General features: G+C 38.7%; 1 protein-coding gene across 1 annotated transcript in view; it reads left to right on the forward strand.

Moving 5' to 3' along the window:
• The first annotated feature begins 471 nt into the window (after nucleotides 1–471).
• Herc6 (hect domain and RLD 6) overlaps nucleotides 472–26,049 on the forward strand; it is an 84,145-nt gene continuing 58,567 nt past the window's right edge. Inside the window, exons 1-6 of the mRNA NM_025992.2 lie at nucleotides 472–712; nucleotides 2,653–2,812; nucleotides 4,030–4,106; nucleotides 17,909–18,136; nucleotides 19,445–19,539; nucleotides 23,553–23,680. Of these exons, the coding sequence (NP_080268.1) occupies nucleotides 517–712; nucleotides 2,653–2,812; nucleotides 4,030–4,106; nucleotides 17,909–18,136; nucleotides 19,445–19,539; nucleotides 23,553–23,680 (884 nt within the window). The 5' untranslated portion in view covers nucleotides 472–516. The remainder of the gene's footprint in view (nucleotides 713–2,652; nucleotides 2,813–4,029; nucleotides 4,107–17,908; nucleotides 18,137–19,444; nucleotides 19,540–23,552; nucleotides 23,681–26,049) is intronic.

Raw genomic sequence — 26,049 nt, forward strand, 5'->3', positions numbered from 1 at the left:
AAAGTTCTGTAACCCCCTGAACATACTCCATAATCTATTTATTATACATATAGGTTTACCATGTGGTGCTTAATGTGTGATCTGAAAATTAATAATCAAGACTGGAATAAAAGAACCCCAGCTAGAATTGCCAAGGAAAGCAGATTCCCTGGGAACTGGTTGCCACTGAAATTGCTACAACTTGTGGATATTGTCACTTAATAAATATTTCACAGACCTAGAAATTTGTCCAGAGCATCAGGACTCACAAGTGGCTTACTCATGATGGAGATACTTTCTTCTTCCCTGTCTTCTCAGATACTCAGTACTGAAAATTCAAGCAGCCAGGTTTCAAAATGACCCTAGAAATGCCTGTGAGAAAGATGTTAGTGGTGTGGGACAAGCAGGCACTTACTGGAAAGAACTATGACGTAAGGGACTGGGCAGTGCCCTTGGGAGGAGTTAGGGAAGCTAGGTCACTTGCTTTTGGGAGCCCATCTGACATACCAGAGCCGCGGGTGGCTGTGCACCGCAGGGATGTATTTCAGCTGGGCTGCAGGAAGCCGGAAGCCTCGGCGCCTGAAGGCGGGAACCAGCGGCATTGAACTCTTGCAGGCAGCCAGCGGGGAACACCACTCGCTCCTACTGTTCAGCAACCACAGGGTGTATTCCTGCGGGGACAACAGCTGGGGACAGCTGGGCCAGAGGAGAGACCAGAGTACCGAAAGGCCAGGTGACTTCCAAGCTCCTGAGCAGGTGCTCAGGACAGTATGTGGGGGCCTCGGGTCCAGGGGACCAGGGGACCAGGGGACCAGGGATACCGGGTGGCTGGACCAGGGATATCAGAAGCTGGAACCCTGTTTTAAGCAGCTTGCATCAACTGGTCAACTCCTAGAGCTCTGGAGTTTGTATTTGTTTCGGTTTCCAATTCCTCTTCATTGAGAAACTGAAAGCAAAAAAGCAAGCTTTCCTCTGGATAGAAAGAAAGTCCCTCCTCCTTACCAAGCTAAGCCTGAGAGAACTTTCTGGAGGGGGTGGGGTGGGGGGAATCTGATTTCCAAACCGAAAAGCTTAGCAATAACTTGGGGCATCTTCTCTCCTAAGGTTTTGTTTTTGTTTTTTGTTTTTTTAAAAAAGTATAATAGCATTTTTCGGCATTAAAGCTGATGTAGGAAAGTACTAAAGAAGCCACCTGTAGGGTCTTGAGAGATGGCTCGGTGGTTAAGAGTTCAGCTCCTGACACTTATGCGGCAGTTTACAACTACCTATAATTACAGTTCCAGAGGATCCTATGCCTCTATGGGTACCAGCACACACATATATGCACACAGTGATGCGCAAGCGCAAGCGCGCGCGCGCACACACACACACACACACACACACACACACACACACACGTAAAAATAATAAAATATTTAAAATTTAAAAAGTCACCTATAATTACACCAAAAGCAACTCTAAGACCATTGCAGCTCCTCGTTTTATCTTCTGCTTATGTATTTAATTTTTATAGGAATTTTGTCATTATGAGTTATTGTAATTGTATCTAAACAAGAAGTTGTGGTTTTACCAAAACATTAATCCACTAGGGGATTTTATATATGATATTGATTCACTTCTAAGTAACTTCAAACTAACTAAAGTTCTAGTTTGTTTTTCTGGTTTTAATTATCTATTTTTGCCACTTTATATGCTAAGCAAGCACTCTACCACTGGACTATTTTACATTCCCATTGACTATATTTGATTATGTGTGTAGAATAATTTGAAGAACTGTGTAGAACACGAAAACTATTCCTCTGTCCCTTTGGATTCAGTTTCTGGAAGCTACAAATTTAACTTGAAAAAAATGAATAGGCAAAAAACAGCATGGGATTTTATTAGTCTTTTACCTAGAGAGTAATTTTTGTGTATATAGGAATTCACAGAAAGTAAAAGAGGTGCTTAGATCCAGGAACTTGTGTACTTAACAAAAGAAAAGAGGTTGGATAATAAATTGTGGGGAACCATCTAAGAAATAATGATAAAGCCCTTGCCAGACACGAATGGGCACCTTTCAGTTTCGTTTCCGTGGGCTGTGAATCTTATTTTGAGCTAGGTTTCAGTTTGCTCAGATAGGAACTCAAGGTGCTCCGACTTTGCCTGCCAAGTTGTGTCCAGGTAGTCCATAAAAACTGCTGTCTTTCCACACATGTATAAACATATTGGGTTTACTTCTTCATGATGTTTAGTAAGAACTTTAGAATTGATTTAACCAACACTGAGGGACACAAAGAATCTGGGTAACTCCCCTCCTCCCTTTTCAGAGGCAATTCCTGTCTTAAACTCCAGACATTTATAATCTTATGGAAGGTTTTTCATTTTCTTTTCTCTTTCTTTTTCTTTTTCCTTTCTTTTTTTCTTTCTTTCTTTCTTTCTTTCTTTCTTTCTTTCTTTCTTTCTTTCTTTCTTTTTCTCTCTCTCCCTTTCTTTCTTTCTTTTTCTCTCTCTCCCTTTCTTTCTTTCTTTCTTTCTTTCTTTCTTTCTTTCTTTCTTTCTTTCTTTCTTTCTTTCTTTCTTCTTTCCTTCCTTCCTTCCCTCCTCTCTCTCTCTCTCTCTCTCTCTCTCTCTCTCTCTCTCTCTCTCTCTCTCTCTCTCTCTCTCTCTCTTTAAAATTTGTTTCTGTTCCCAAAGAACCAATTCAGGCACTGAATGATCTGCATGTTGACCTGGTGAGCTGTGGGAAGGAACACTCTGTGGCTGTCTGCCACAAAGGAAAGGTCTTCGCTTGGGGAGCCGGTTCTGAAGGGCAGCTGGGGATTGGAGAATTTAAGGAAATAAGCTTTATGCCTACGTAAGTATTTCAATTCACTACTTTCCAGTATTTTTAAGTGCTAAGTACTCAAATGCCATGGCACAGAGATTACTAGTGTAAGGGTTAAAATGTGCTGAGAAAAGTGTTCAGGAAATCATGTGTAGAATCAGTTCATTAAATAGAGGGCCATGAAGGAGAGAGTAAGGATGAAATGATATGCGATTCTTAAGTCCTGATATTACTTATTGTAATACAAGTATGGGAGCCCCCTTGAACTTCTACAGTAAATAAATAAATAAATAAATAAATAAATAAATAAATAAATAAATAAAGTATTTTAAACTACAAACTATCAAGATACCAAGGACTAAGAAAGAAATCTTACTTGATTATCTTGTATCTGACTAAAGAAGAGCCTCTCACATTATTTCCCAAATGCTCAAGCTCCTATATGGGAGAATATCCATTACCATTGTGATGGAAAAGGTTAATGGAACATGCTGTCCTCTTCCACTGATGCTCTAAAATGCATAGACCTTTGCTGAGACAGGAGAATCAGAAGTTCAAGGTCATCCTTACCTACATCCTTACCTACATCAGAGACCAGCCAGGCCTATGTGAGACCCGTTCTTACCCTTCTCCCCTTAAAAACTAACTCTAAGTGCCACAAGCAGACACAGACAAACAAAAAACCCAACCCACACCAAAGAAAGACAACAGATGCTAGGGGATTTTGGCTGTGGGCTGTGTGTGGAAGTGAAGATAGTGGATTAAGGAGTGCACAGCAGAGACTCGTGGTTCTTGTCAGGTAGTCAGATGTCTTGTCATTTAGTGATGCAATGGTTAGATGGATGACATTCCTGCTGTTTCCAAACACTACAGCCAGTGAAATGACAGCCATGGGAGTGGCATTAGCAGGGTCGGTGTGGGAAAGAAGACTCTCTGGTCCTTTGAAAAGATATGGGAGGTGCAGAATAGGAAAACCCAATGCTACTGTCTTCAGAGAGGAACAGGGGTGGTCTGTAGTTCTTGGAAGCTGGGAGCAAAACCCTTCTCCTAAATAGCGAAAATCATAAAAAGCAGGAAGGAAAAAAACCAGCTTAACACTTTGGAAAAGTGGTATTCCAGAAGCACAGAATAACATTGTTCGCTGAGATCTGATGTCTCATCTAAAATACTTTTACATGTCTGTAATTTCTTTGATAACTCATCCTAAAGAAGGTTCAACAGATTTCTGTGACTTTTTTTAAATATAGGAAAATAAAAGCTCTGGCTGGCATAAAAATAATCCAAGTTTCCTGTGGACACTACCACTCTTTGGCCTTATCAGAAGGTAAGGAATACTTAGAGGGCCTCTGTCATTAGGAAATATTTTAAAATAATGTTGTGGAGATTTGATTAGGACTGGACTGACGCTCTTCATTGCTTTTGGTAGGATGGTCATTTTCACAATATTATTTCTGCCTGTTCATAAGCATTGGAGAGCTCTTCATTTTCTAATGTCTCCAAATCTCTTCACTCAGAGATTTTAAGTTTTCATTGTAGAGGTCTTTCCCCTCCTTGCTTAGCTTGGTTCCTAGATAGTTATTTTCTTTGAGGCTATTGTGAGTGGGCATGTGTCCATCACTTCTTTCTCATATTGTTTATTGATGGCCTTTAGAAAGGTTACTGATTTTGAAGAGTTGATTTTTGTGTCATGTCGTTTTGCTGAAATTATTGGTTCTTTCTAGAAGTTTTCTGATAGGGTATTTGGAGTCAGTTATGCCTACTAGCGTGTCATCTGAAAATAAAGATAATTTTACTTTTTCATTTTTATCTTTGACTCTTAAATTTCCTCTGTTGCGTTCTGCTCCAAATAGTGCTTGGACAGTGCTTAGGACAGTAGACAGCTTCTCCACCTTCCTAGTTTTAATGGGAGTGACTCAAGTTTATCTTCACTTATGATATTTCTCAAATATTAATTTTTAATTTAAAATTAATTTTATTAATTATTAATTTGCGTTACATTCCCTCTAGTACTACTATCTCTAGGATTTTTATTCTGACAGTACGTTGGATTTTCTCAAAGGCATTTGCATTTATTGAGATATTTATCTTATCTTTAAATCTATTTATGCCAGCTGGAGACCCTTTATTATTGTTTCAATCACATTTGTTGTGAGTCTGTTTAGGGTGTTAATTTCTTTGGTGGTTTGGATAAATCTAAAAATCTGTGCAGTTCTTTTAGATTTTCCAACTTAATAGAGTACAAGTTTTCTTTTAAAAATTAATTCCCTTTTAATAGTCTCAATTTATTTGGCATGTATTATAATATTTCAATATTATTTTCTGATTTTGTGAATTCGGACATGTCTTCCTTTCTTTTGATTAGTTGGGCTAAGGGTCTGTCAATTTTGTTTATCTCACAAAGAGCCAGCACTTAGATTAGTTAATAGTATGGTTCCTTTTGCTCAGGATTAATGTGGCTGTGCAAGGTCTTCTATAGTTTCACAATGAATTTTAGAATGTTTGGTTTTTCTGTTTCGGTGAAGAATGCTGTGGAGATATTGTTTGGAATTTTGTTGAGTCTGTAAGTGGCTCTGACAAAACATTTCTTTTCACAATATTAATTCTGTCCACCCACATCCCCATGAAAGGGCTATCTATTTATTGTCTTGTGTCTTCCTCAGCCTTTTTCTTCAGGGATAAAGTTTTCATCATAGATGTCTTTCACTGCCTTGCTTAGGTTTATTCCTAGATCATTTATTTTCCCCGAGACAGTTGTGAGTGGAACTGTGTCATTATCTCTTCCCTCAGCAAATCCATTGTTGTTATAAAGGAAAGCTGCTGAGTTTTCAAGTTGATCTTGTATCCCACCACTTTGCTAAAATTGTTGATCATTTCTAAAAGTCTCTTGGTAAAAATTTTGTGATCTTGTATATATAATATCCTATCATCTGCAAATAAAATAATTTGACTTCTTTTCCTATTTGCATACCTTTCATTTTTCTTCTTGTCTTATTGCTCTAGCTGGTATTAGAGTACTAAGACACATATTGAAAAATAACAGGGCTTGTGGGCAGCCCTGTCTCTTTCCTGATTTTAGTATGATTGCTTCAAGCCTTTCTCCATCTAGGAAAATGTTAGCCATGGATTTATCATATTCAATCTTTGTGTTTTTTATTTTTTATTTTGTTTTGTTGTTGTTGTTGTTGTTTTCAAGACAGGGTTTCTCTGTGTAGCCCTGGCTGTCCTGGAACTCACTCTGTAGAACAGGCTGGCCTCGTACTCAGAGATCTGCCTGCCTCTGCCTCCCAAGTGCTGGGATTAAAGGCATGCGCTACTACTGCCCAGCCATATGCAGTGTTTATTATATTGAGGTATGTTCCCTCCAGTCTTCCTATCTCTAGAAGTTATAATGAAGGAGCAGATTGGATTTTGTCAAAGGTGTTTTTTTCCTGTATCTATTGAGATGATGATGTGATTTTTTTCCCCTTAAACCTACTTATATTATTTATCAAGCCACATAATTTGATCCTTTCTTGTATCTTTAGAATAGAGCCTGCTTTGATGATCTTTTGACTGCATAGTTTGAAAGCATTCTATTGAGCATTTTTGTATTTATGTTCATAAGGGATATTGGCCTGTAGTTTAGGCTTATTTGCTGTGTTCCTTTCATTGGTATAGACTGGCATTAGCTTCATAAAGGAGTTTGGAGCTGTTCTGTTTCTTTCTTTTTGAATGATTTAAGAAGCATTGGTTGAACATCTTCTCTGAAAATCTGGTAGAATTTGCTGTGAATTTGTCTGGGCCTGGTATTGTTTTAGTTGGTAAGGTTTTTATTACAATTTCATTTCCTTATCTCTTACGGGTTTCTTTAGTTAGTCATTTCTTGAATTAACTTTGGTGGTTTGGATGAATCATGAAAATTATCAACTTCTTTTAGGTTTTCATATATACATATATATATATGCATACACATATATATGTATGTATATACATATGTGTATATTTCATATATGTATATATAATATTTAATGACATTAACTTCATCTCTAAATTATAGCTCAGGGTTGCACAACGCATAGGAGTTAGGATAAGGTAAAATATGTCAGTGGCATATTCTCCTTTTCCTGAGCATAGCTTCTTTCTTTCTTTTCTATTATTTTTTTATTGGATATTTTCTCTATTTACATTTCAAATGGTATCCCCTTTTCCCGGTCCTCCCCCAAGTCTCTATCCCATTCCTCTTTTCCCTGCTTCTATGAGGGTGTTCTTTCAGCCACCCAGCACTCCCACCTCCCCACCCTCAAATTCCCCTACACTGGGGCATCCATCAAGCCTTCACAGGACCAAGGGCCTTCCCCTCACCCCCCATTGATGCCTGACATTGATCCTCTGCTACATATGCAGCAGGAGCCATGGGTCCCTCCATGTGTACTCCTTGGTTGGTGGCTTAGTCCCTGAGAGATCTGGAGGGTCTTGTTTGTTGATGTTGTTTTTCCTATGGGTTTGCAAACCTTTTCAGCTCCTTGAGTCCTTTCTCTATCTTGTCCATTGGCAGCCCATGATCAGTTGAATGGTTGGCTTTGAGCATCTGCCTCTGTATTTGTCAGGCTCTGGCAGAGCCTCTCAGGAGACAACTATGTCAGGCTCCTTTCAGCAAGAACTTGTTGGCATCCACAATAGTGTCTGGGTTTGGTGACTGAATATAGGATGGATGCCCAGGTAGGGCATTCTCTGGGTAGCCTTTCCTTTAGTCTCTGCTCTACACATTGCCTCCCTATTTGCACCCATGAGTATTTTGTTCCCCTTTGTAAGATGGATGAAAGCACCCACACTTTGGTCATTCTTCTTGAGCTTTGTGTGGTCTGTGAATTGCATCTTGGGTATTATGAGCTTTGGGGCTAATATTCACTTATCAGTGAGTACATACTGTGTGTGTTCTTTTGTGACTGAGTTGCCTCACTCAGGATGATATTTTTACGTTCCATCCACTTGCCTAAGTATTTCATGAATTCATTGTTTTTTAATAGCTGAGTAGTACTCCATTGTGTAAATGTATCATATTTTCTATATCCATTTCTCTGTTGAAGGAAAATCTGGGTTCTTTCCAGCTTCTGACTATTATAAATACTGCTGCTATGAACATAGTGGAGCATATATCCTTGTTATTTGCTGGAGAATCATTTGGATATGTGCCCAGGAGTGGTATAGCTCGATCCTCAGGTAATACTATGTCCACTTTTCTGAGGAACCACCAGACTAATTTCCAGAGTGGTTGTACCAACTTGCAATTCTACCAACAATAGAGGAGTGTTCCTCTTTCTCCACATCCTTGCCAGCATCTGCTGTCACCTGAAATTTTGATCTTAGTCATTCTGACTGGTGCGAGGTGGAATCTCAGGGTTGTTTGGATTTGCATTTCCCTAATGACTAAGGATGTTGAACATTTCTTAAGGTACTTCTTAGCCATCCAGTATTCCTCAGTTGAAAATTCTGTTTAACTCTGTACCCATTTTAAAATTGTTTTAGGTTTTCTTTTTTTTTATTAGGTATTTTCCTCATTTACATTTTCAATGCTATCCCAAAGGTCCCCCATACCCACCCCCCAACCCCCTACCCACCCACTCCCCCTTTTTGGCCCTGGCGTTCCCCTGTACTGGGGCATATAAAGTTTGCAAGTCCAATGGGCCTCTCTTTGCAGTGATGGCCAACTAGGCCATCTTTTGATACATATGCAGCTAAAGACAAGAGCTCCCGGGTACTGGTTAGTTCATATTGTTGTTCCACCTATAGGGTTGCAGTTCCCTATAGCTCCTTGGGTAATTTCTCTAGCTCCTCCATTAGGGGCCGTGTGACCCATCCAATAGCTGACTGTGATCATCCACTTCTGTGTTTGCTAGGCCCCGGCATAGTCTCACATGAGAGAGCTATAACTGGGTCTTTTCAGCGAAATCTTGCTAGTGTATGCAATGGTGTCAGCATTTGGAAGCTGATTATGGGATGGATCCCTGCATATGGCAGTCACTAGATGGTCCATCCTTTCGTCACAGTTCCAAATTTTGTCTCTGTAACTCCTTCTATGGGTGTTTTGTTCCCATTTCTAAGAAAGGGTAAAGTGTCCACATTTTGGTCTTCGTTCTTCTTGAATATCATGCGTTTGGCAAGTTGTATCTTATATCTTGGGTATCCTAAGTTTCTGGGCTATTATCCACTTATCAGTGAGTACATATTGTGCGAGTTCCTTTGTGATTGGGTTACTTCACTCAGGATGATACCCGCCAGGTCCATCCATTTGCCTAGGAATTTCATAAATTCATTTTTTTTAATAGCTGAGTAGTATTCCATTGTGTAAATGTACCACATTTTCTGTATCCATTCCTCTGTTGAGGGGCATCTGGGTTCTTTCCAGCTTCTGGCTATTATAAACAAGGCTGCTATGAACATAGTGGAGCATGTGTTCTTCTTACCGGTTGGGACATCTTCTGGATATATGCCCAGGAGAGGTATTGCTGGATCCTCCGGTAGTACTATGTCCAATTTTCTGAGGAACTGCCAGACTGATTTCCAGAGTGGTTGTACAAGCTTGCAATCCCACCAACAATGGAGGAGTGTTCCCCTTTCTCCACATCCTCGCCAGCATCTGCTGTCACCTGAGTTTTTGATCTTAGCCATTCTGACTGGAGTGAAGTGGAATCTCAGTGTTGTTTTGATTTGCATTTCCCTGATGATTAAGGATGTTGAACATTTTTTCAGGTGTTTCTCTGCCATTTGGTATTCCTCAGGTGAGAATTCTTTGTTCAGCTCTGAGCCCCATTTTTTAATGGGGTTATTTGATTTTCTGGAGTCCACCTTCTTGACTTCTTTATATATATTGGATATTAGTCCCCTATCCAATTTGGGATAGGTAAAGATCCTTTCCCAATCTGTTGGTGGCCTTTTTGTCTTATTGATGGTGTCTTTTGCTTTGCAGAAGCTTTGCAATTTTATGAGGTCCCGTTTATCGATTCTTGATCTTACAGCACAAGCCATTGCTGTTCTATTCAGGAATGTTTCCCCTGTACCCATATCTTCGAGGCTTTTCCCTACTTTCTCCTCTATAAGTTTCAGTGTCTCTGGTTTTATGTGGAGTTCCTTAATCCACTTAGATTTGACCTTAGTACAAGGAGATAGAAATGGATCAATTCGCATTCTTCTACATGATAACTGCCAGTTGTGCCAGCACCATTTGTTGAAATTGCTGTCTTTTTTCCACTGGATGGTTTTAGCTCCCTTGTCAAAGATCAAGTGACCATAGGTGTGTGGGTTCATCTCTGGGTCTTCAATTCTATTCCATTGGTCTACTTGTCTGTCACTATACCAGTACCATGCAGTTTTGATCACAATTGCTCTGTAGTACAGTTTTAGGTCCGGCATGGTGATTCCACCAGAGGTTCTTTTATCCTTGAGAAGAGTTTTTGCTATCCTCGGTTTTTTGTTATTCCAGATGAATCTGCCGATTACCCTTTCTAATTCGTTGAAGAATTGAGTTGGAATTTTGATGGGGATTGCATTGAATCTGTAGATTGCTTTTGGCAAGATAGCCATTTTTACAATGTTGATCCTGCCAATCCATGAGCATGGGAGATCTTTCCATCTTCTGAGATCTTCTTTAATTTCTTTCTTTAGAGACTTGAAGTTCTTATCATACAGATCTTTCACTTCCTTAGTTAGAGTCACGCCAAGGTATTTTATATTATTTGTGACTATTGAGAAGGGTGTTGTTTCCCTAATTTCTTTCTCAGCCTGTTTATCCTTTGTGTACAGAAAGGACATTGACTTGTGTGAGTTAATTTTATATCCAGCTACTTCATTGAAGCTGTTTATCAGGCTTAGGAGTTCTCTGGTGGAATTTTTAGGGTCACTTATATATAGTATCATATCATCTGCAAAAAGTGATATTTTGACTTCTTCCTTTCCAATTTGTATCCCCTTGATCTCCCTTTGTTGTCTAATTGCTCTGGCTAGGACTTCAAGTACAATGTTGTATAGGTAGGGCGAGAGTGGGCAGCCTTGTCTAGTCCCTGATTTTAGTGGGATTGCTTCTAGCTTCTCACAATTTACTTTGATGTTGGCTATTGGATTGCTGTAGATTGCTTTTATCATGTTTAGGTATGGGCCTTGAATTCCTGATCTTTCCAAGACTTTTATCATGAATGGGTGTTGGATTTTGTCAAATGCTTTCTCAGCATCTAATGAGATGATCATGTGGTTTTTGTCTTTGAGTTTGTTTATATACTGGATTACATTGATGGATTTCCGTATATTAAACCATCCCTGCATCCCTGGGATGAAACCGACTTGGTCAGGATGGATGATTGTTTTGATGTGTTCTTGGATTCGGTTAGCAAGAACTTTATTGAGGATTTTTGCATCGATATTCATAAAGGAAATTGGTCTGAAGTTCTCTATCTTTGTTGGGTCTTTTTGTGGTTTAGGTATCAGAGTAATTGTGGCTTCATAGAATGAGTTGGGTAGAGTACCTTCCGTTTCTATTTTGTGGAATAGTTTGTGAAGAACTGGAATTAGGTCTTCTTTGAAGGTCTGATAGAACTCTGCACTAAACCCATCTGGACCTGGGCTTTTTTTGGCTGGGAGACTATTAATAACTGCTTCTATTTCTTTAGGGGATATGGGACTGTTTAGATGGTCAACTTGATCCTGATTCAACTTTGGTACCTGGTATCTGTCCAGAAATTTGTCCATTTCGTCCAGGTTTTCCAGTTTTGTTGAGTATAGCCTTTTGTAGAAGGATCTGATGGTGTTTTAGATTTCTTCAGGATCTGTTTTTAGGTCTCCCTTTTCATTTCTGATTTTGTTAATTAGGATTTTGTCCCTGTGCCCTCTAGTGAGTCTAGCTAAGGGTTTATCTATCTTGTTGATTTTCTCAAAGAACCAACTCCTCGTTTGGTTAATTCTTTGAATAGTTCTTCTTGTTTCCACTTGGTTGATTTCACCCCTGAGTTTGATTATTTCCTGCCTTCTACTCCTCTTGGGTGAATTCCTTTTTTTCTAGACTTTTTAGGTGTGTTATCAAGCTGCTAATGTGTGCTCTCTCTAGTTTCTTTTTGGAGGCACTCAGAGATATGAGTTTTCCTCTTAGGAATGCTTTCATTGTGTCCCATGAGTTTGGGTATGTTGTTGCTTCATTTTCATTAAACTCCAAAAAGTCCTTAATTTCTTTCTTTATTCCTTCCTTGACCAAGGTATCATTGAGAAGAATGTTGTTCAGTTTCCACGTGAATGTTGGCTTTCCATTATTTATGTTGTTATTGAAGATCAATCTTAGGCCATGGTGGTCTGATAGGATACATGGGACAATTTCAATATTTTTGTATATGTTGAGGCTTGTTTTGTGACCAATTATGTGGTCAATTTTAGAGAAGGTACCATGAGGTGCTGAGAAGAAGGTATATCCTTTTGTTTTAGGATAAAATGTTCTGTAGATATCTGTGAGGTCCATTTGTTTCATCACTTCTGTTAGTTTCACTGTGTCCCTGTTTAGTTTCTGTTTCCATGATCTGTCCATTGGTGAAAGTGGTGTGTTGAAGTCGTCCACTATTATTGTGTGAGGTGCAATGTGTGCTTTGAGCTTTACTAAAGTTTCTTTAATGAATGTGGCTGCCCTTGTATTTGGAGCATAGATATTCAGAATTGAGAGTTCCTCTTGGAGGATTTTACCTTTGATGAGTATGAAGTGCCCCTCCTTGTCTTTTTTGATGACTTTGGGTTGGAAGTCAATCTTATCAGATAATAGGATGGCTACTCCAGCTTGTTTCTTCATACCATTTGCTTGGAAAATTGTTTTCCAGCCTTTCATTCTGAGGAAGTGTCTATCTTTTTCTCTGAGATGAGTTTCCTGTAAGCAGCAAAATGTTGGGTCTTGTTTGTGTAGCCAGTTTGTTAGTCTATGTCTTTTTATTGGGGAGTTGAGACCATTGATATTAAGAGATATTAAGGAAAAGTAATTGTTGCTTCCTGTTATTTTTGTTGTTAAAGTTGGCATTCTGTTCTTGTGGCTGTCTTCTTTTAGTTTTGTTGAGGGATTATCTTCTTGTTTTTTCTAGGGCATGGTTCCCGTCCTTGTATTGTTTTTTTTCTGTTATTATCCTTTGAAGGGCTGGATTCGTGGAGAGATAATGGGTGAATTTAGTTTTGTCGTGGAATACTTTGGTTTCTACATCTATGGTAATTTAGAGTTTGGCTGGGTATAGTAGCCTGGGCTGGAATTTGTGTTCTCTTAGTGTTTGTATAACATCTGTCCAGGCTCTTCTGGCTTTCATAATCTCTGGTGAAAAATCTGGTGTAATTCTGATAGGCTTGCCTTTATATGTTACTTGACCTTTTTCCCTTACTGCTTTTAGTATTCTATCTTCATTTAGTGCATTTGATGTTCTGATTATTATGTGTCGGGAGGAATTTCTTTTCTGGTCCAGTTTATTTGGAGTTCTGTAGGCTTCTTGTATGTTCATGGGCATCTCTTTCTTTAGATTTGGGAAGTTTTCTTCAATAATTTTGTTGAAGATGTTTGCTGGTCCTTTGAGTTGAAAATCTTCATTCTCATCCACTCCTATTATCCGTAGGTTTGGTTTTCTCATTGTGTCCTGGATTTCCTGGATGTTTTGAGTTAGGATCTTTTTGCATTTTCCATTTTCTTTGATTGTTGTGCCGATGTTCTCTATGGAATCTTCTGCACCTGATATTCTCTCTTCCATCTCTTGTATTCTGTTGCTGATGTTCGAATCTATGGTTCCTGATTTCTTTCCTAGGGTTTCTATCTTCAGCGTTGCCTCACTTTGGGTTTTCTTTATTGTGTCTACTTCCCTTTTTAGTTCTAGTACGTTTTTGTTCATTTACATCACCTGTTTGGATGTGTTTTCCTGTTTTTCTATAAGGACTTCTACCTGTTTGGTTGTGTTTTCCTGTTTTTCTTTAAGGACTTGTAACTCTTTAGCAGTGTTCTCCTGTATTTCTTTAAGTGAGTTATTAAATTCCTTCTTTATGTCCTCTACCATCATCATGAGATATGCTTTTAAATCCAGGTCTACCTTTTCAGGTGTGTTAGGGTGCCCTGGACTGGGCGAAGTGGGCGTTCTGGGTTCTGATGATGGTGAGTGGTCCTGGTTTCTGTTAGTAGGATTCTTACGTTTACCTTTCACCATCTGGCAATCTCTGGAGTTAGTTGTTATAGTTGTCTTTGTTTAGAGATTGTTCCTCTGTTGATTTTGTTACCCTCTATCAGCAGACGTGGGAGACTAGCTCTCTCCTCTGAGTTTCAGTGGTTAGAGCAGTCTCTGCAGGCAAGCTCTCCTCTTTCAGGGAAGGTGCACAGTTTTCTGGTGTTTGGACCTCCTCCTGGCTGAAGATGAAGGCCCAAAACAGGATCTTTCCCAGAAGCTGTGTTGTTTTGGCCAGGAAGGTGGCCGGTTGTCTGGAGCCGAAGATGGCGCCGCTTCAGAAGCTCTGTGGCTCTCGCCTGACCCAGAAACGGCTGGCCTCTGTATTCTACACTGTCACCTGTGCAGCCTGCCCTCCGCGGAGTCCCGGAGCCAAGGTGGCTCCCGCCTGAGCCTGAGGCAGAAACCTCTCAGGCCGGGCAGACCCCTGTGCTCTCACCCGGAAGGTGGCGGTTGTCTCTTTTAGGTTTTCTAGCTTAGTGGAGTACAAGTTTTTCAAGTATTCCCTTATAATATTCTGAATTTCTTTGGTGTATGCTGTAATGTTTCTATGTTCGTTTTTGATTCTGTTCATTTGGAATATGTCTTTCGTTATTTATCTTCTTAAAGAACCAGCTTTAAGAACTCAGTATTGTTTTTGTTTGTGTCTGTTCGTCAATTTCTGTACTGATTTTTTTTTTTTTAATATCTTGCCATCTACTAGATTTGGGATTGGTTTGTTCTTGTTTTTCCAAATCCTTCAGTTGCATCATGAAGTCATTTATTTGTAATCTTTCTAGTTTTTAATGTAGGAGTTTAAAGCTGTACATTTTCCTCTAAGCCTCACATTTTTAAATTATTAATTAATTAATTAATTAATTTATTATATGTAAGTACACTACAGCTGTCTTCAGACACACCACAAGACGGCATCAGATCTCATTATGGATGGTTGTGAGCCATCATGTGGTTCCTAGGATTTGAACTAGGATTTTCAGAAGAGCAGTCGGCATTCTTAACCACTGAGCCATCTCTCCAACCCCCTAAGCCTCACATTTTAATGTGTACCAGAGGTTGTGTGTATTGTGGTTTTATTTTAATTTACTTCCATAAATTTTAAAATTATTTTCTTGACTTATACTTTGACTATTTATCACCAACTAATGAGTTGTTTAATCTCAATGAGCTTGTCTATTGATTTGTTTGCTGACAATTTTGCTTTATTCCATTATGATCAGGTAGGATTCTGAGTTATTTGGATTTTTCTGAATTTGTTCAGAATTTTTTTGTGTCCCAGAGTGTGGTGTATTTTAGAGGAGCTTCCATGGACTGCTCAGTGGAATGTATATTCTTTGGCATTTCAGTGAAAGTTCTAAAGGTATCTGTTAGGTTCTCCAGATGGCCAATCTACCAGAGAAAGTAAGGTATCAACATCATATGATATTATTAAGTTGGAGTTAATCTGCCTTTACTTCCAGCTCTATGGTTGCTATAAAGTTGTGGGCACTAGAGTTTAGTTTAAAATCCTCTTTTGTCCCTTCTATAGTCACTTGGCTATGCATATTCCTATCTTTAGTCTGAGGTATTGCTTTCTGTATTCTTTTCAGGTCTGATTTTGTAGACACAAACTCTTTTAACATGTCTGTATCATGAAAGGTTTTCTTTCTACCTCATATATGGCTGATATTTTCACTGGGTACAGACATGCAGCTTTGCACTTATGGTGTTTTAGGAGTTAGATGCGTTGCTCCAAGATCTTCTGGCTTTCAAAGTTTCTATTGAAAAACCAGTTGTTATGATGATGGGTTGTCCTGTATGTCTGTTTTTCTTTTTCTTCTAGAAACTTGCAACACACCTTCCTTCTTTACATTTTTCCTTCTTTACATGCTTTAACTATTGCATGCCATGACTAATTTTTTTTCTGATCTTGTCACTTGATATTCTGCATGTTTCTTCTATTTTTCTGGGTATATCCTTCCTTAGCTTGAGGTTGATCATACTGAACTTCTGGCCCGTGTCACTCATCTGGGACTTGTCCCCTTTATCTATGCCTTAGTTCTAAGATTGATCTTTTATGCTTTTTCACGATTCATACATGTCCTGCACTAGACATGCCCATTCTTTTCCTGTTTTTAAAAATACATTTTATATTCTTTGCTTGTATTTTCTAATTCTATTTTTTATCCTTGATATTCCTTCTTTTATTTAATTTATTTGGAAGCCTTCTTCTGAGGGTTCCAAATGGAATATTAATATATTTTTTAAAATTCCATTTTCATTTCAGCTTGGGTTCTCTTCAATATTTTTATCTTTTCATTAAACTTGGATTTCAAATTTTCTATTTTCTTTGTCATTTCACTCATGTTTGTATTTTATTGATCATCAATAAGACACTTATTCTACAAGTTCACTAAATAGTGTCCATTTTAAAAAAACTTCTTGCATTTTTTGGTGACATTTATGGTTGTTCATTTTAAGGTCTGTGCCTCAGTGTCCATCTAGGTAATTCTGACTGAAGAATATTTCTATAGCACTGGTTGATTTGGGGGTGTACATACTGTCCTGATCTTCCATATTGTTTTTGCAAGATGATAGGGAATTTGGACATTTCTGTTGGCTGTTTCTGATGTAGATGCAGCAGAATGTGAGGCTGGGCTCTAGTGCAGGATGTGTGTGCTGGCCTTGGCCTGGAGAATGGATCTATCCCAATCTTCATGGGGTGATCAGAGTCAGGAAGGGTCCTGCAGGTGGGTTACCTGTGTCTTCCCATTGCATAGTCCAGCTAGAAGGTACTTGTTAGAAAGGAGCCTCTTATATGGTAAGTCCCAAAGAGGGACTGAGGGATGTAGCTGCAGGGTGACCTGAGTTGGGGACTGGACTTAATTTTTTTTTTTAAATATTATTTTGGCCACCCTTGACAGAAAAGACTGTTGAAAGCAAAGGAGGCATGGTGGAACACCAGTTTGGTACTACTATAAAGTGGTAACAATTAAGAAATGAGAAAAAGTTGAACTCTACATAGTTTTGTCAGTGGGGGGAAATGGGGATTTAGGATTTTCTAGCTAGAAGCATATAGAAAACACAAGTCAAGGACAACTCCAAGTATCTGGTGGCAGAAAAGCTGTAAGAACGCAGTTTTCTTTGCAAGGGAGAAGAAGGGACATTGTTTTAAAGGGGATCTTGAATATGTCTTGCCTTTTGTCCAAAAAATTTAGTCCTATTTTCTCTTTTATTTTGGTTTTATTTTTTGAAGGCTTGTAGAATCAAGTCTAGTACAAAAAAATAGGCGAATCGTGCATTTGCAACTTTAGGATATTATAATAGTAACTTAAGGTAAACATAAAAAGACAAATACTACCTAACTCACCTACACATAAAATCAAATAACATTGTACTCACAGAAACAGAATAGAGTGGCTATTGCCAGGAACATGCAGGTAGCCGGAAGAAGGAAGTGTTCAAAGGCTACAAACTCGAGTTTAGGATGAATGGGGTCTGGAAACCATTGTCCCATGATCTGAATATCCATAATAATAATAGATTGTATACTTGATATTTACTAAGAGAGAAGGGTTTTGCTTTGTTTCACTCTCTTGTTTGCTTATTTTCTTGGACCTGGCCATTGAGCCCAAGACCTTAGTTGGTCTCAGCACACTCTAGAGCTACAGCCCCAGCCCTACAAGCAGAATTTGGCAAAATAAAACAAAACCACCTGTGTGAGGCAATTTATTTAGCTAATTTTGGTATTTATTTTACAGTGTATATGTATACTAGAATACTACTTCAATATTTCAAATATGTATGCTTCCTTTGTCAATGGTACATCTATAAAACCAGTGTGTGTGTGTGTGTGTGTGTGTGTGTGTGTGTGAGTGTGTGTGTGTAACTGAGGTGATAGATTTTACTGTGTTGGGAATCCAGTAGGTGTACAGTTCTTAAGTGTTCTTCATGTATGTAGATGGCCACGTGTTTTCATGGGGAAGGAACAGTGAAGGACAACTGGGCCTGGGGAAGAATTCCCGTTCTCAAGCTATTCCACAGAAGGTGAAGTCTCTGGAGGGGATCCCACTGGCTCAGGTTGCTGCAGGTGGCACACACAGTTTTGCTCTGTCTCTCACGGGGACATCATTTGGCTGGGGGAGCAACAGATCTGGGCAGTTGGCTCTCAGCGGGAACAAAGTTAAAGGTAAGAAAATAGTTTTGTCCTTCTAACAAGTTGTTATTCCTTTGTAGCTGGAAGAGTGGCCTGCCACAGTGTACATCACCGTGGTTCCCAAACTCACTCTGGCATGACCTGGAAAGCTGTATCAGCTTCCTCTTGCTTCTGGAATAACATCACAAATTAACAATTTAAAACAATGCTTTTTCTAAATGTAGACTCAGAGGAGTCTGTTCCTTGGTCTCAGCCAGCAGGGTTGCCTTGTCTCCTGAAGGTTCTGAACAAGAGTCCCCATTTTCTTGTCTTGTCTAGCTTCTATATAGGACTCTGGCATTAATAGGCTATTTCCTGTTTCTCCAAAGCCTGTGTTGTCAGATTAAGTCTTTTAAAAATCATGCTATGATCACACTGGCTCTTTTGCCTCTAGCTCCCTTAGCTAAAGGAATAACATTGGGCCCCCCTGGATCATTTAGACTAACCTGTCTATTTGAATGTCAACTGGTCAGCGTTTTAAAATTCGACTGGCTTCCTTATTGGCTGTTTGCCAGGTAACCTATCATATTTACAGGCTCTGGCCTTGGGATGTAAACCATCTGTCTACCATAGGATGCCTTTAAAATTCTTGATGCTCAGGTTAAGCTGAAAATTAGATCACGATGTCTGTGAGTGACAGTCAGGCCATTGTTATGAATTCCCATGGTGTTCTAATATGTAAACTTTGGAAATCAATGATTAGACTGAGCCTGTTAGAGAAAATGACTAGCTTGTATGTTTAAGAAAAAGTCTGGGCAACTGTACCTCTAAAATATAATTCATTAAGAAGTCTTCTCCAAGAACTTCATTCTCTTCTGTTCATTCTTTGTATTTCGGCTGATGAATATCAGCACCTACTATGTGAAAGAGCACCTACATCCCATTTAATCCTTTTATGGTAGGTTCTCTAGTTCTCAGTGTCACTAATACATACATTCGGCACATACTATGCATCAGAAATGAATACAAACTATGAAAACATAATTGGTACTGAAGCTTGGAACCAAAGCTGTTCTAGAAGGTTAAAGATTTCCTGAAATAAATATTAGAGTGCATATTTTCCCATCAAAGCATACTTTTTCTTTTTAATTCTACTGCATATTCACTTTTAAAATTATGTTGAGTCATAAGACAGAAATGTAGAGATTATAAAAGTTATAAAAATATGAAGATACAAAATTCTGAGGCTGTCTCCCCCACACACTCTAGAGCCTCACTTTGTAGCCTAAACTGCTCTCAAACATACAAATGTGTCTCTCAATCGTTTTCCTATATTCTAGAAAGTCTTCTTTCTTTTAACAGAACAAATCTACAAGCCGCATTCAATTGGTGCCCTGAAGAATCTGAGTGTGATTTATATTAGCTGTGGTTATGAGCATACTGCAGTGCTTACTGAGGTAATTCCACATGTGCTTCTCCTTTTCAGATATCAGAGATTTATTAAAAACATAGATGTGCTATTTATTATTGAAAGCAAGCAAGTGATCTTACTCTGTCCAGGTTACTGTATCAAAACCCCACCAACTGTGCAGCTAAGAGACACCAGAGGTATGGCTTCTCATAGCTCTAGAGGCTGGGAAATCCGAGAGGTGCCAGCAGGTTTACAAGTAATGATGGGAAACTTTCTGATTCCCAGATGGCATTTTGCTCTGTTCTCCCGCAGTAGAAGGGGTCCAAGGTATTCTGGATGAGTTTTCTTTTATAAAGAAAACAACTCCATTCATGAAGGCTTTGTCCTGTGACTTGATCATCTAACAAAGGCCTGATTCCATTTCCCAATAGTGCTTTATTAGAAATTGGGTTTTGTTTAAAGATTTATTTTGTGGGTAGAAGTGTGTTGTATGTTTTCTTTCTATCTTTCATTCTTTTATTAGATATTTTCTTAATTTACATTTCAAATGGTATCCCCTTTCCTAGTTTCTCCTCTAAAAATCCCCTACCCCCCCCCTCCTGCTCCCCAACCTACTCACTCCCACTACCCTCCTTGGCATTCCTCTACACTGGGGCATAGAGCCTTCACAGGACCAAGGGCCTCTCCTCCCATGATGACCAACTAGTCCATCCTCTGCTACATATGCAGCTATAATCATGAGTCCCTCCATGTGTACTCTTTGGTTGGTGGTTTAGTCCCAGGGTACACTGGGGGTACTGGTTAGTTCATATTGTTGTTCCTCCTATGGGGTTGCAAACCCCTTCAGCTCCTTGGGTCCTTTCTCTAGCTCCTTCATTGGGGACCATGGGCTTTGTCCAATGGATGGCTGTGAGCATCCACCTCTGTATTTTGTCAAGCACTGGCAGAGCCTCTCAGGAGACAGCTATATCAAGCTCCTGTCAGCAAGCACTTGTTAGCATCCACAATAGTGTCTGGGTTTGGTGGGTTGTTTATGGGATGGATCCCCAGGTGAGGCATTCTAGAAGGAGTACACAAACCAAAAGAAAATAGAAAAAGGACAACCAGTTTTAACTTTTTCTCCTTAAAAAAATAATTGTAGGGCTGGAGAGATTGTTTAGTGGTTAAGAGCACTGACTGCTGCTCTTTCAGAAGTCCCGAGCTCAATTCCCAGGAACCACATGATCAGCTCACAGCCATCTCTAATGGGATCTGATGCCTTCTTCTGGTGTGTCTGAAGAGAGCTGCAGTATACTCATATACATTAAATAAGACAAACACACACACACACACAGAGAAGTGTGTTGTATGCATGTGTATCTAAGCATCATTGAGGCCAGAGGAGGGGCCAGATCCTCTGGAACTGCATTACAGAGCTGTTAGGCTCCTTCTGGGTATTAGGAACAGACCTTAGACCATCTATAGGAGCAACAAGTGTTCTAACTGCTGAGCCATCTCTCCAGACCCCAGAAGTTAGGATTTTCATAAACAAATTTTAAAAGAACAGATATGACACAAAAATGAATTTCAATATATAAACCTACCTATATCTAAAGTGGAAAACTGAACTAAATATAAGCCAGCAGATGTTTCAAGATACTGTACTAGAAGCTAATGTAGGAGCCAGTCTTTCATGCAGTTATTCATTGGCAATGTGGATCGACAGAAACATGTTTTATCATTTTCAGTAACCCATCGCACAGACCAGAACACACTTTGTTCCATTCTGTGATTGCTATAATGATAGCCAGTTTTGTTAGTTTTTTTTCTTCTGCCACTATCCTGGCTGTCCAATGTATTTGAATGGGATGGATTCTTCCCATCATCAAAAGATACAGACTTGGAACAGTATTTTTATAATTCAGATGCTTGTATAAAAACTGAAATCTGTAGGACCAGGTGGTGTATTAAGGGTAGAATGTTTGCTTGGGTGTTAGAGTTGATTCTCAGCACTAGAAAAAAATGATACACCAAATAATTTTTAAAATTTATTATTATTAACTATAATTATTTTCAATAAATAAAATGCAATACCTTAGGAGTGCTAGATAAGTGCTCCACCACTGACCTACATTATTTTAATGTCCACCAAATTATTTTCATTTTTAATTTTATTATTTTTCTTAGTTGTTCTAAAGCCATGACTTAAATTAGGAAACCTCAATTGTCTGAACTATATTAATCAATTGTTCAAATTACATTAATCTTAGTTGTGAAGAGAAAGGTAGACCTGTGTGTGTGTGTCTGTGTCTCTTTCTGTGTCTGTGCGTGTATGCATGTGCTTGTGGAGACCAGCGGATAACATTTTGGTGTTTTGGTATTGGACCTGAGGAGCTACCCACCTTGTTTTGTGAGGCAGGGTCTTTTTCATTTGCCTGGGGATCCCAACAGACCAGGGAGCCCAAGGGATCCTTTATTTCCATATTGCTAGCACTGGTATTACAACTGCACATTGCAATGCCTTGATTTTTATGTGAATACTTTGCTTGTGATATGAATTCAGGTCATTGAATTCAACTCCCCATGCTTACATGACCAACATTTTACCAACTAAGTGATTCCCCACAAGCTCCTAGATTTGTTTTAAAGAATCACATTTTAAAAAATTATATTTTTTAAAATCATTTTTTAAAAGATTTATTTATTTATTTTTATTTTATAATTCATTGGTGTTTTACCTGCATGTATGTCTGTGTGAGGGTGTCAGATCCTCTGAAACTGAAGTTACAGACAGTTATGAGCCGTTATGCGGGTGCTGGGAATGGAACCCCGGAACTCTGGAAGAGCAGCCAGTGCTCTTAGCTTTTGAGCCATCTCTCCAGCCCATAAGAATCATCTTTGGAGGAGAGAGTGTTTTCAGGAAATGCCCAAATAAGTAAAGCAGCCAACCCAATACTTGAATGTTGGTGTTAGAGTTTAAGCAGTTAAGTTGTCATTGATTCCGTTAGCAAATACCCATTAAGTATCTAGTTTTTATGCCTGGGGGTGGGTACCTGCTTAGAGGTGAATGGGAAAGGGAATATAAGGAAGAACTCTATGAGGTGGGGTGACTGGGAGGGAAGGCAACATGTAAATAAATGAGGGATGAAATTAATTAATTAATTAATTAATTAATAAAAAGCAGCCAGTTCTTTTCTTAGACTTATTGGAACACAGTTCACAAAGTTATAGATATGCCTGGTGTATATATAGTATATGTGTCGAAAAGGTATCTTTCTCTTCCTTAAATGATAGTGAGAGGGAGAAGGGGAAGAAGAAGAAGAAAAGAAGAGAATTATGAAAATATTTAAGATATATTAACATTTATTTTATTATTTTTAACTCTATCTCTAGCCTCCTCCTCCTCTCTCTTTCTGTGTTTCTCTCTGTGTGTTTCTCTCTCTCTCTCTCTCTCTCTCTGTGTGTGTGTGTGTGTACATGAGTGCAAAAGGAATCAGTTTCCTTGGAGCTGGAGTTACAGGTGGTAGTAAGCGGCCTGATATGGATGATGGAATCAAATTCGGGTTCTCTGCAAAGTAGTACATGCTCATAATGTTGAACCATCTTTACAGCCCCTCCCTTAGCAAATTTAAGTATGTAATACATTCTTAACATATTCAAAGTGCATAGTTTTAAAGGAAATTCCATAAATAAATTTGTAAATAATATTTGGAATAATAATATAAATATTTTTGAATAAGTCATGAAATTTTATAAATATATAATAAATATAATTTTCATGTAAATGGTTAGATATCTAAATATTCAAAATGCCCTCATAATTAGGTTATCTAAAACCCCAAATATATGCTAATAGTCATCATGTTCTACATGCATGAGGTTAATTAGTCTCATCAACTTGTATTTAAAAATATGTAAATAATATACACATAAATTATTTTGAAATAAATTTATGGAAATTTATCCCATAAATCAAATCATAAATGACACAAAATTTCACATATCACTTTCATACTAATATCTTGTGATAGTTTACCTTTAAAAACATGAAATTAATCTGGTTCCTTATTTCTTAAACAGGAGGGACAAGTGTTTACATTTGGAGGCAATAGCTCTGGACAACTACAGCCCAGCCCCAGGAGTGGACAAAGAGGCCCACAACTCATAGAAGGAATTGGTGGCCGTGTTTCACAGATAGAGTGCGCAAGGTAACAGACCTTTTTAAAAAGTTTGAATAGACAGTTTTGTGCTTATTACTTAGAAACCCCAAAACACATGGCTCTGCTTTTAATAAAGATTTTTTTCTTTGAAAATTTATCTCTTTAAGATACATTTTAATTTAAAATTTTAATTTCTATTAATAATTATGTAGCAAATAATTATTAGAAGCTTACTACATATAGACTGCCTTACTCTGAGTAGAAGGTAGGAGAGAATTAAACGGCAAAGGTAGGGTTGTTTGCCTGTTTAAGTTGATGAAACTAATTAATCTCATGCATTCAGGACATGATGATGATTAGCATATATTCAGGATTTTAGATAACCTAATTATAGGGCATTTTGAGTATGTATGTATGAATATATGTATGTATGTATATATGTATTTAATCTATTGCATTAAAAAAATGAAAATCTTCCATTTAGAACACATAGAATAGTATATGGGACCCAGAAGTAAATTTACACAGATAGGGCTACATAGTATTTGATTGGAGAAAAACTGAAACAAAATAAATCCCTCCCTATTCAACAAATGTTGCTAGCAAAACTAGGTATCCACCTGTATAAAAGTGAAACTAGATTTATATCTCTTACTCTGCAAAAGTTATCTCAAAGTTAGCCTGGAAGATGCTCTGTGGTTCAAATGCTCTCAGTGTAAGTATGAGGACCAGAGATCACATCCCCAGGACCCATGTCAGTGGCAGTGGGTGTGGCAGTCTGCCTGTAATTGTAGCCTTGGAAGGCTTCCCCAAGAGACTAGTCATGTCTGCAGTCTTTGGATGTGTTCATTAATAGACATTACTTTAGTGAAGAAGGAATAAAAGCATTGGAAGAAGGTTCTTGACATGAGCTCAGGGACCCAACAAGCTCACAAATACATTTGCCCTAAGTCATGTGTATGCATACCTACATGCACAGACACCATACATGCACAGACACCACACACACACTGGGCATCATACATACACAACTCAAGTGGACTAAAACCTTAATTTGAATGTCAAAGTCCTGAAAATGCTAGAGGGAGACACGAGGAAAATCTGTCAAGATGCAGGCAGAAAGTAGTAGAACTTTCTGAAGGACTCCAGGGGAATAGGAATAGCTCTAAGAATTAACAGTTGAATTGAATGGAATTTAAAGGCTTAAACAAAGCAAGGAAACCTATTAACAGAATTAACAGACAGCCTTCAATGGGAGAAAATCCTTGCCAGCTACTTCAAACAGAAAGCTAAAACCTAGACCATGTAAAAAACACAATCTGCTAATAGCCAAGCCATTAATTGAGCAGAAGGGTCTCACAATAAGCAACACACATAACCATGAACATTTTTAGGCATGTTTACTATCCCTAGCTTTCAGGGAAATGCATATGGAAACCAATTTGAGATTCTACCTCACTCAGGCAACCCTTACCCATGTCAGACCAGCTGTCACCAGGAAAAAAAGTAAAAGGAATCTTGGTGAGGGAGAGAAAAAGTCAGTGCTGCTGGGGGTGCAAACTGGTGCAGTCACCATGGAAATCAAGAGAGAGATTCCTCAAGCTGTTAAAAGTAGAGCTACCATTTGTCTCAGCTGTACCACTCCTGGGCATGCACCCAAAGGACTCCGATATCTTACCACAGAGGCACTTGCAAACTATTCACCAAAGCCAGAAAATAGAATCAGCTTAGGTGTCTCTTGATAGATGGATAGGTCATGAATATGTGATATACATATACAGAGGAATTTTCTTCAGCTATCAAGAAAAAAAATGGGATATACAGTTTCCAGGAAAATGAATAAATCTAGAAATTACTATTTAAGAGAGATGACTCAGGCTTAGAAATACGAACGCATGTACTGTCTCATGCAGATCTTAGCTTTTACTGTTTGTCTGTGTGTATATGTGTGGGTGAGAGCGTGATAGGTCAAAAAACTATAAAGGGGACCAGAAAGGGAGAAAAGAAGTGTTAAGGAAGGCGGGCAATGGAACACGTGTGACAAGAAAGCAGAAAGAAGATGCCACAGGGGTGGAAGGATAAAGGAGCAGGGACACAGAGAGATGGCAGAAGGGACTAATAAAAACAAGTGTTTGACACAGCATCGTGATGAAGCCTGATATTTTCTATGCTGTTTTTAAAATTAAGAATAAATAAATAAAATACATGATATGTAGCACAACTGGTGGAGTGCTTGCCTACCACTCAGTGAGTCCTGGGATAGATCTCTAGAACCACATATACTGGGTGTGGTGGCAGTGGTCTCAGCTGCAATGATGGTGGTGATGGTGGTGGTGGTGGTGGTGGTGGTGGTGGTGGTGGTGTGGTGGTGATGGTGAGCTTTGCCTCTAATGCCAGCACAAAGGAGGTCAAAGGCA

This window comes from Mus musculus, chromosome 6 (assembly GCF_000001635.26).
Source record: "Mus musculus strain C57BL/6J chromosome 6, GRCm38.p6 C57BL/6J".
Taxonomy (NCBI): domain Eukaryota; kingdom Metazoa; phylum Chordata; class Mammalia; order Rodentia; family Muridae; genus Mus; species Mus musculus.